Below are 10,563 nucleotides of genomic sequence, written 5' to 3'. Positions count from 1 at the left end.
ACATGTTTGTACTATAAAGTGAATCACAGCTCGGACCTTTACTGCAGGAAGCCTTGGATTTGGTCCAAGCCTACTTAATTAACTGTGTCAACGCACCAACGGAATTCATCTCATCACAGAGATAAAATCAGAGGAAAGACAAACACAGAATTTTGGATTATGGAAGGAAACCCATTTAGTGTATGATCTAATCACATAACAAACTGCTAGCTGTCCGATATTATCGGACAACTTAGTGGATGTGTCGGCCTGTCCAGAGGTGAGGGAAGTACTCAGATCTTTTACCAGTCAAAGTAAAACATATTACTTCAACAATTAAAAGTCCTTCGTAGAAAGTAAAAGCATCAAAGTATATTAAAAGTACCAAAAGTAAAAACACTCATTATGCAGAATGGTCCATGTCAGACTTTTATAGATCATACTTTATTAGTTGATTCATATTTAGTGTTTAAAGTAACTAAAGCTTAAAATTAAATTAAGTAAAGTACAAAGTGAAATTGGAAAAGAAGTGGACTAGAAGCCTAAAGTGGCATTAAATGAAAATAAGTAAAGTACAAACACTTAAGTTGTATTTAAGAAAAGTACTTGAGTAAATGTATTTGTTACATTTGACAATGCTTAATGAACTCAAATAATCTTTTATTGACATTATATTAGTTTTTCGACACTTCCTGCTTGTGTATCCAGAGTGGCTTAACATGTGACTGTGTAACACTGAATTCTTTCATTCCTGCAGATGTTTGAAATACCTTTCTTTACATGTCTACTTCTACCTGTGTGAAGCTTATAATGAATCCAGTATATAAACATAGCAACCAAAGTTTTTCACAAATCAAAAAAGTGCCAACACTTTGTTTATTTCCAGCCTTTTGTGTTTTATTTCATAGAAGATGTGACCCGATTAAAGTGGTAAATATCTTTAGACATGAATACAGGTTAAACTGATAGCAACCGTTATGCGTGTGAAATGTTTCATGCATTTATTATTAAGCTTTCTGCCCACATTAAGCTGTGTTATTGCCATAGAAAACAGAGCAACTACATGGCGTTTCCCGGCACATCTGAAGCTCTGCGGTCAGATTTCAGTGCTCGATCCCTGTCGAGCTCAACCAACCTGCCGCCACGCAGCGCTGAAATCATCTTGAATTTCAACAATGACAGTCAGCAGACGCCACTGAAACATTTCTTCATCTTCCTCCTCCTCTTCTTTCTTCCCACTCTCTGAAGCTTCTTCAGGAAATGAAGTTGGTTTGTGGGATGACGCTCTCCACTTTGTGATCAGCAGGGTTGGCTGATGCCTCGTAGTTACAGATTGTCACTTCATGTCTGTGAGCCTGAAAAGCAAACGGAGAGAAAGACATGTTGACTTACAGCAAAGAAACATTCATAGATATACAAGTAGAGTTTCAGGTTAGGAATGCGGGGCTAAGGAGGAGAGCATAGCTGGTTGTTCCTTTGTGTTTCGTTACAATGAAAACTTAAGTTCTTAAGTAACAATCTTGAAATGTGAAGTCTTGATTTGTTCTCTTTGGCAGTACCTATGGCAATATGCGGCAATTGTGCAAGCTCTCACTTCCCTAAGATCCACACAGTGTGATGTCAGAGAGTTGACCCCCTTTGGTTTTGTACTTGTTTTAAAAGTGTCTTGTGTTTTGTGGGTGTGTTTGGCCTAGGTAACAATATCAATCAATCACTGTTTATTTATATAGCCCAATATCACAAATGTTACATTTGTCTCAGTGGACTTCACAGTGTGTACAGAATATCAGTATGACAATACGACACCCTCTGTCCTTAGACCCTCACATCGTACAAGGAAAAACTTCTGGAGAAAACCCACAGTTTAAAGGGAAAAATGGGAGAAACCTCAGGGAGAGCAACAGAGGAGGGATCCCTCTCTGAAAAAAGGGATGCTGCTTCACACACAAGTGAGCTAAAGAGCAAGTGTGTGCTGCAACTGCAAGGGCTGGACATGAGTAGACCATGGGCTAAGTCACTGTGGTGTGTTAACCATTACAGCATAACAAAGTGACTCAACATGAGAATCTTCAAGACTAACTAACCAACCAACTAGCTTAATATCTAGCTAACTAACTCACTAGCCAGCTAACTAACTAACTAACTGACATCTGACACACTTCCTTTTATTATGCTACTTATTTTACTGTGGTTGTGTATTTGTTTTATTTTAATTCACGCAGGCGCACCTCTTCATTTGATGTTATCCTACTTATTTTATTTTGCCTTTCATCTGCAGTGTGCCTTTGCTTTTAGAACACTTTCAATTTCCCTGCTGTCGGAGAAGAAGATTCAGACTCTCCACCCAAATTCCTCCATATTGGGTTGTTGTGACCATATCAAATAACTATGTGACCTCTCTGAGTAGCTAAGACAACAAAGATACAGAGACCCAAAATGAAGCAGAAAATATTGTACCCACTAGACAAGCTGTTTGTTGCTATCCTGAAATGTTGGGCAAAATGGTAACCCGTGATGTAATCACGCAATGACGTTAAAAATAATGGAGGACACTGTCATATTTTGATAAAGTTACAGTCAACATGAACTCTATGGTGTTCATTTAAAACAGCATCGCAACAACTGACGGGCACACAGGGCTCTTTGTAGGCTGGAAGGGAAACTGGAGTAACACCAGAGAAATACCGAAACATTTTGGGAAAGAATCGGCAACCCTAGGGATAAAACAAGAGTCCAAATATCTTCTTTCAATTAAGTTATACTGTGACCCACACAGAAAACCCAACCATAGAACAGTGGGAAAACACATTTCTCTGAACATAAAAGGCCATTTACACGACATATTAAAGTGCAGAGTTCTACTGATACTCTCTGTCATCTAACTCAAAAAAGTGTGTTTGTCAGGTAAGTTGCCACCCTAAGTAGTACAGTGACAAGGGAGGAGTACCTAACACAACCCCACTTTTAAAACATTAAACTGTCACTTAAATGTACTGGTATTGAAAAGGGTAAGAGTTACTGCAGGGGGGGGGGGGGCACCAAATAATTGTTTGTTAATGTTTTTAAAAGTTGCTGTTTTTTTCAACTTTAGATACAGTATGTCTGAAAATAAACATTACTGTAAAAACAGACCAAACCTGTTGATTAGAAAGATAAATAGGTCTTTTAAGGATAAACAAACATTTAATTTAGCTAAACTATGCTAAATCACTATAGCTTAGTATTGAATGCACTATAATAAGATATGTTTATACAAGGCATTTTACAGGACATAATTATCCACGTTATTGTGAGCACTTCAATAAGGGAATTACACCCTTAAACATGTCTTCGCATTTATTTTTAAGACTAACCTGTGAGAATTCTCCTCTCAGACCAATGTAGTACACCCTGGTGTTCTCCTCTCCAAAGTTCTTTGAGATGTGGATGGAGAGGTGCTGGACGTTGGAGAAACGAGCGATCCTGAAAATCAAAAGGGATGCATTTTACTTAAACTGAAAGGGAGTAACAAATAGAGACACTTTAGACAGATATTTGTAATGGGCTGCAAACTAAAAACTAAAAACATGTTCATACAGAGTGTTTGCATTGGTGGGAGTTTGTGTTTAAATAGGACAGGAACACATATGAGGGAGGCAGACTAAGACAAACAGAAAGAAAAACGGAGAAATGGTTCCACTTGTGCTTTAAACGCTTCATCGAAAAGATTCAGAAGATTGGATTTCACTGCATTGCCATGTCATCAAGCTCATTATACCAAGCTACATCCATTTCTTATCCACATCTCATTTCATATTAATCAAGAGCAAATCTAAACGTTTTAAAATTCTCTTAAGGATTTCCTAGAAAGTTAAAAAAAACTAAATTGTTTAACATTCAAGCCAATAAAGGGTATTATCAACTGAGTATTTTAGAGAGTATTTCCTGAAATCAGTCTTTTGTCTTCAGGCATTGTCAACAGTGAGCTGGTTAGGCTAATCAGTGTCCATCTAGCAGCCACAATGTAGGGAATGCTTACCAACATGACAACAACTAAAAGCAGCAGAAAACTAAAGAATGTCCACACAATACCAAATAGAAGCTTAAAGTTGCTCAGGTGATTAAACATGGTTCCCGATCTCACTTTGTCGGGTACTCCAGCTCCGCAGTGGGGTCTCTGTTGAGTCTGAAGGCTTGTTCAGGTTCTCTGCCAGTGTCGTCGAAGGACATCTGAGGGATGTTCTTGTACCTGGAGAGAAAAAGAACGTTATGAAATCACTGGCCTCTAGTGAGGGAAGATGGAGAGACATATTGACTGCAGATCCGAGTTCCTAGCAGGTTTTTATAAATAGGATTCAAAACTTTAAATCATTTTGAATCAACACTTTTTTTTGGTATAATGGCGATAAACAAAATTGGGGCTGTTCTGGTGGCCCCAGTTCAAATCCAGATTGGTTCCACCTTGCCTCCCCAATAGATATGCCCCAACTATTTTCTCTCCAGTTAATATGAATTTGAATGAAAAAACAGAGATACAGGGTCCTACATTTTTATGTGGTAAGACTAATTTGTGCACCAGTTAATCCAATAATGAAATTCACAGTTCAAGCCCAGATCAAATGTACGTGGAAGAGTGTTGAACATATTGTCTTCAGTGATTGTGTTGTGTTAAAGGGAAATGGAAACACTTTTCAAACTGCTTTCCATGTGACAATATTTCCATTAGGAAATGTATTTATCTAGTCTATTTCCAATGTAAATGATCGAGACACGCGAATTTAATTTTTGAAATACGCGCCTAATGACCATGGGCGCTTCCATCGATCCGGGACTGTCCCAGTGACGTCACTGTGTGGGTACGCTTCCTGGGCCAAAGCTCAATAACAAACAACATGGCGTGCAATGCACCAGTGGTTTCCAACAAAAGAAAACGGTCGTCGTCAGGAGCGTATTGTATTGCCCCAGGCTGCACACATTGTTTTTATACAAAGAAGGAAGAAGTACATTTCCATAGGCTGCCACTAAAGGATGAGAAGCTGCTCAAAGCATGGGTTATTTCCATGAAACGGTCCGATCCGCCGCTGAATCAGTATGCACGTGTGTGCAGCGAACACTTTACAAATGACGATTATGTCCACAAAATGAGGTTTGATGAGTCTGGATGCCTGGTTCAATACAAAACATCGGATTTGAAGCCAGGATCTGTTCCCGCAATATTCGATTTCTCATCGTATGCAGTCGGGAACACCGACCGTCCCAGCACGTCGGCCGCGCAAGACAATGACACCAGTGTCAACAAACGTGAAGTTCGAGCCACCAAACGAGCTGCTTCAGCTGCCGAGAGAGAGGTAAATATTGCAGCACTACCAGATTACTAGCTCACACATGTAATTACTGACACAGTGTGACCTTATTAATTTATCAGGGGAAAAATATGTCGTATATATGAAGTCAGCCCGTGGGGCTTTGTGTCTGTGGTATATGAAGTTAGCCCGTGGAGCTCTGTCTGTGGTACTATGAAGTCAGCCCATGGAGCTCTGTGTCTGTGGTATACATGTATGAAGTCAGCCCATGGAGCTCTGTGTCTGTGGTATACATGTATGAAGTCAGCCCATGGAGCTCTGTGTCTGTGGTATACATGTATGAAGTCAGCCCATGGAGCTCTGTGTCTGTGGTATACATGTATGAAGTCAGCCCGTGGAGCTCTGTGTCTGTGGTATACATGTATGAAGTCAGCCCATGGAGCTCTGTGTCTGTGGTATACATGTATGAAGTTAGCCCGTGGAGCTCTGTCTGTGGTGCTATGAAGTCAGCCCATGGAGCTCTGTGTCTGTGGTATACATGTATGAAGTCAGCCCATGGAGCTCTGTGTCTGTGGTATACATGTATGAAGTCAGCCCGTGGAGCTCTGTGTCTGTGGTATACATGTATGAAGTCAGACCGTGGAGCTCTGTGTCTGTGGTATACATGTATGAAGTCAGCCCGTGGAGCTCTGTGTCTGTGGTATACATGTATGAAGTCAGCCCGTGGAGCTCTGTGTCTGTGGTATACATGTATGAAGTCAGCCCGTGGAGCTCTGTGTCTGTGGTATATGAAGTCGGCCCGTGGAGCTCTGTGTCTGTGGTATACATGTATGAAGTCAGCCCGTGGAGCTCTGTGTCTGTGGTATACATGTATGAAGTCAGCCCGCGGAGCTCTGTGTCTGTGGTATATGAAGTCAGCCCGTGGAGCTCTGTCTGTGGTACTATGAAGTCAGCCCATGGAGCTCTGTGTCTGTGGTATACATGTATGAAGTCAGCCCATGGAGCTCTGTGTCTGTGGTATACATGTATGAAGTCAGCCCATGGAGCTCTGTGTCTGTGGTATACATGTATGAAGTCAGCCCATGGAGCTCTGTGTCTGTGGTATACATGTATGAAGTCAGCCCGTGGAGCTCTGTGTCTGTGGTATACATGTATGAAGTCAGCCCATGGAGCTCTGTGTCTGTGGTATACATGTATGAAGTTAGCCCGTGGAGCTCTGTCTGTGGTGCTATGAAGTCAGCCCATGGAGCTCTGTGTCTGTGGTATACATGTATGAAGTCAGCCCATGGAGCTCTGTGTCTGTGGTATACATGTATGAAGTCAGCCCGTGGAGCTCTGTGTCTGTGGTATACATGTATGAAGTCAGACCGTGGAGCTCTGTGTCTGTGGTATACATGTATGAAGTCAGCCCGTGGAGCTCTGTGTCTGTGGTATACATGTATGAAGTCAGCCCGTGGAGCTCTGTGTCTGTGGTATACATGTATGAAGTCAGCCCGTGGAGCTCTGTGTCTGTGGTATATGAAGTCGGCCCGTGGAGCTCTGTGTCTGTGGTATACATGTATGAAGTCAGCCCGTGGAGCTCTGTGTCTGTGGTATACATGTATGAAGTCAGCCCGCGGAGCTCTGTGTCTGTGGTATACATGTATGAAGTCAGCCCGTGGAGCTCTGTCTGTGGTATACATGTATGAAGTCAGCCCGTGGAGCTCTGTGTCTGTGGTATACATGTATGAAGTCAGCCCGTGGAGCTCTGTGTCTGTGGTACTATGAAGTCAGCCCGTGGAGCTCTGTGTCTGTGGTATATGAAGTCGGCCCAGAGGGCTCAATGTGTCTGTGGCATATGAAGTCAGCCCATGGGGCTCAATGTGTCTGTGGTGTATGAAGCTTAGTCAGCCCGTGGGGATCTATGTGCCTGTGGGATAGGAAGTCCGCCCATGGGGTTCTATATTCTATATTCCTCCATCGCTGCCATATCTGCCACGGTGTGTTGACTTCCGGTATGGATACCCGGAGCAAGGACCCACACAGTGACGTCACCATTTGGGACTCCCCTAATGGCAGCGGCCTGGTCCCGGAATTCCCCACCCGGCCGGCGGATAATTAATTTTCTTTTGGCGAGTAATATCATATACAATAAATATTACGATCAATATCCATTGTAAAATGAATAAACTACCGGAATATTATAGCTGTAATGGTTTTTCCTTTCCCCTTTAAATGTCTGTTTCCTTGTTTCTCATTTCAAATATGGGTTGGTGTTTCAAATGAAGCAGCTTTGTTGCAAGAAAATTGTCGGAGGTGAGTGACAATAAAATATTATCGTACCTTATGCACCTCATATTTTGTGACAGTCAAATTCACTAACATTATAAAGGTTTCATCTACTTCAATTCGTTTTCAGTTGAATTGTATTTGTCGAGTTACCTTGAACAGTTTCAATTTGAGATTCTTTTGAGAGGGAGAGAAAGAAGGTCCTGTTTTTTGGTGCAGTGTTGGAGAAAATGTAAGTTATTTGATAGTTGATGTTCTATTATGAACATTGAATTGAATTGCAGTCCCTCATAAAAGAAAGTTACGTAAAAGTGTGTGTATCCTGCCAATTATAGTTCTTAGAAAGAAAGAAGGGCAATGGGTGCATCTCCCTGATCAAAGAAGCGGTGAACACTCACAGTCGAACCTCAGCTGGATGAGAGTCGTCATTTTCTCCAGAGATGATGATGCCTTTCAGCTTCACGCTGCCTGTAAAACTGGAAGAGATGACACATTCATATTCACTGCTATCTTTGACAAAAGAGATGCCTCAGGGCACAAAATAGAACGCTGTGACCGACAACAAGCTGTCACATGAAGAAGAATGGTGGTTTAGGGAAAAATGAAAATGAAAATAACAACCACAAACATATTGGACATTACAGCAAATATCATAGAGTTCTTCTTATACTTTTTCGTGAGGAAGAACCTTGTTAGCAACTTACATAGACACTTTATGATAATAACAACTTATGTGTCATCTCAAAATACTTTATTTTAAGAAATGATGATTTCAGGACTTACGGGATGTTAAACAGCAGCTCTTCATCTGCGTCACTCTCAACATACTAAAAGCAAAAAGAGAAAGAAGAGTAAATCTTTTTTTACTTAAATACAACAGCAGTAAAACACACACTACATCAAGTAATTATGATAACGGTTTTAGTGCCAAGAAGACGAACAAGCAATCAGCAATGGGCAATATCCAACATCTGATCATTAACACACAATTTGTTATTAGTTCATAAAAAACTAATCTGCAAAATTACCAACAATGAAAACAATAGTTACAAAAATCTATTCAATTACTTTACGTGTCCTTCTGTCAACATTTGCCATATTGTGATATACCGGTTTATAAATATCTTAATTTTAAAACCATGTTTGATCTGATGATTTCTACTGTGGTGAACAACTACTGAGTACACAGTACAACTATGTGAAAATACTGACATTTTCAAGTAAGATGCCTTAATTGAAAGTAAAAGTATAGATGTATGTTCAGCTGAGTGTATTTAAAGGATCAAATTCAAAGAATTTTTATTATATTACATTATAGGATTATGGTGATGCACTTATGGAAAGAGGGCTGCAACTGCATGTATACAATTATAACTGCCTGTCAATGGTTACTTTTGTATAATGTATACAAAAGTTACTAGACAGGCTAATAATGTAACAGCAGGTTAGCACAAAACTATACTAAGTACGTTTTAAGTTACTTGCTTTCCCTTGATTTGAACTATTTTGTTTATTGTTATAATAGTAAACAACATGCCAGGCTCCAGCTGTAGCTTCATGTCATTCGACAGCCTGTAATATAAATAAAGTATTTTTGAACCTCTACGCAGCTTCACAGCGAGGCTCCGCAGCAAGAAGCCCACAGACCTGCACCCTCAACCGGGCACACATTCAGGGAACAACCGTAAACCTATCCTCGGTATGTCCCGGACATAGACAAGGATGACTGGCCGGGGTAGGGGCTCTGAGCGCTGTTACCTTGTCCCGCTCGTGGCGCTGGTCCCACGGTTTGAACACCAGCTTCCCGTCCCCGTCTCTGCTCTCGTTCAGGCACTGCATCTTCTCCAGGTCGATCTTCTGGTACAGTCCGTACTCCAGGCCCCTCTCCGCGGGCTCATGTTCCCCCTCACACCCGCCGTGCCCGTGACCATGGCCATGACCGTGTCCGGACATCGTGGAGTTTAAACACGCTACTTTCCGTGATTATTTGGGACTAGGAGTAGTTTACTGCCAATGCGTGTTCAGTGTGTTTTCAGAAATGAACTGCGATAAGCAAGTTTCACTTTGCATCTTAAAGCAAACTGAAGGTGGTTCCGGTTCAGGAATTTCACAATAAAACAAGCAGTTTTTGTCGAATGTGAATGGGCTGAAATCTAAACATTGAATTGCCTGGAATAATAACGACACAAAGAAGCATTAGGACATAATTTTCCTTTTGTTGTTCTGTTTATGTTTTTATGTTTTATGTGGAACTACTTGAGCAGGTTGAGCAATGGGATTTATCTGTATAAATAAAGGTTTGAAATGAAATGAAATTAGGAAATACAAGTCTCATCATAAGCCAAAGTATCAACTATGGCTGGCTCTGTATGTCCTGTCAGCATTTATTTCTTTGTCATATTTTTATTTACAATTCACATTCAAATGTACTTCAATATGTAGACATTTTATTATTTACTGTTGTTCATCTGGGCTTTTAAAATATATTTCAATACAATTACATTTGATGTACACACATATTTTCACACCCGTGTGTGTGAACATAATATTCCTATCTAGACTTCACATTTTGTTGTCTTTGTTGTCTTTCTTCATAGTTGTGCGTCATAGTTGGGCAAAGCCGCTCAACTACTATTATTGTTAATTTCTGTGTCTCAGCAACAATGTACACTAAATATAAAAAACATAAACACACGTAAAATGTCAAGTAATATACAATTGTGGTAGCATGTTTTTGCAAATTATTAAACTTGACGGTAACACAGCCCTTCATTTAGATATTGTTAGTCATTAGATAAAACAAATATAAATGAGAGAAAATACTGTAAACTCAAGATTCACATTTATTTTACCCACACTAACGACTATCTATTTATTAAGGAACAGTGTTTCTTTGGAGACAATAGAATACAGTTTGGCCTCTTAACGTTGAACAATGTATTTGATGGGCAGACAAATATTTTATTTTGAAGGGGAAAGGAAATATTTCTCTACAACATCGTAGCCCCTTCATCTGTGGAACAACAAACCACTA

The 10,563-nt window shown here is 40.4% G+C and overlaps 1 protein-coding gene across 1 annotated transcript; it reads right to left on the bottom strand.

Moving 5' to 3' along the window:
* Positions 1-839: 839 nt before the first annotated feature.
* Positions 840-9,504, bottom strand: pithd1 (PITH (C-terminal proteasome-interacting domain of thioredoxin-like) domain containing 1). The gene is made up of 6 exons (XM_034093857.2): positions 9,288-9,504; positions 8,313-8,356; positions 7,928-8,005; positions 4,103-4,207; positions 3,333-3,441; positions 840-1,334 (listed from the first exon to the last, which is right to left on the bottom strand). The coding sequence occupies exons 1-6, from the start codon at positions 9,480-9,482 to the stop codon at positions 1,233-1,235; spliced, it is 633 nt and encodes a 210-aa protein (XP_033949748.1). The 5' UTR covers positions 9,483-9,504; the 3' UTR covers positions 840-1,232.
* Between the last annotated feature and the right edge of the window lie 1,059 nt (positions 9,505-10,563).

The sequence above is a fragment of the Pseudochaenichthys georgianus genome, chromosome 11 (assembly GCF_902827115.2).
Source record: "Pseudochaenichthys georgianus chromosome 11, fPseGeo1.2, whole genome shotgun sequence".
Taxonomy (NCBI): domain Eukaryota; kingdom Metazoa; phylum Chordata; class Actinopteri; order Perciformes; family Channichthyidae; genus Pseudochaenichthys; species Pseudochaenichthys georgianus.
Note: the sequence above shows the minus strand (reverse complement) of the source record. Positions and strands in the feature narration are given on the sequence as shown.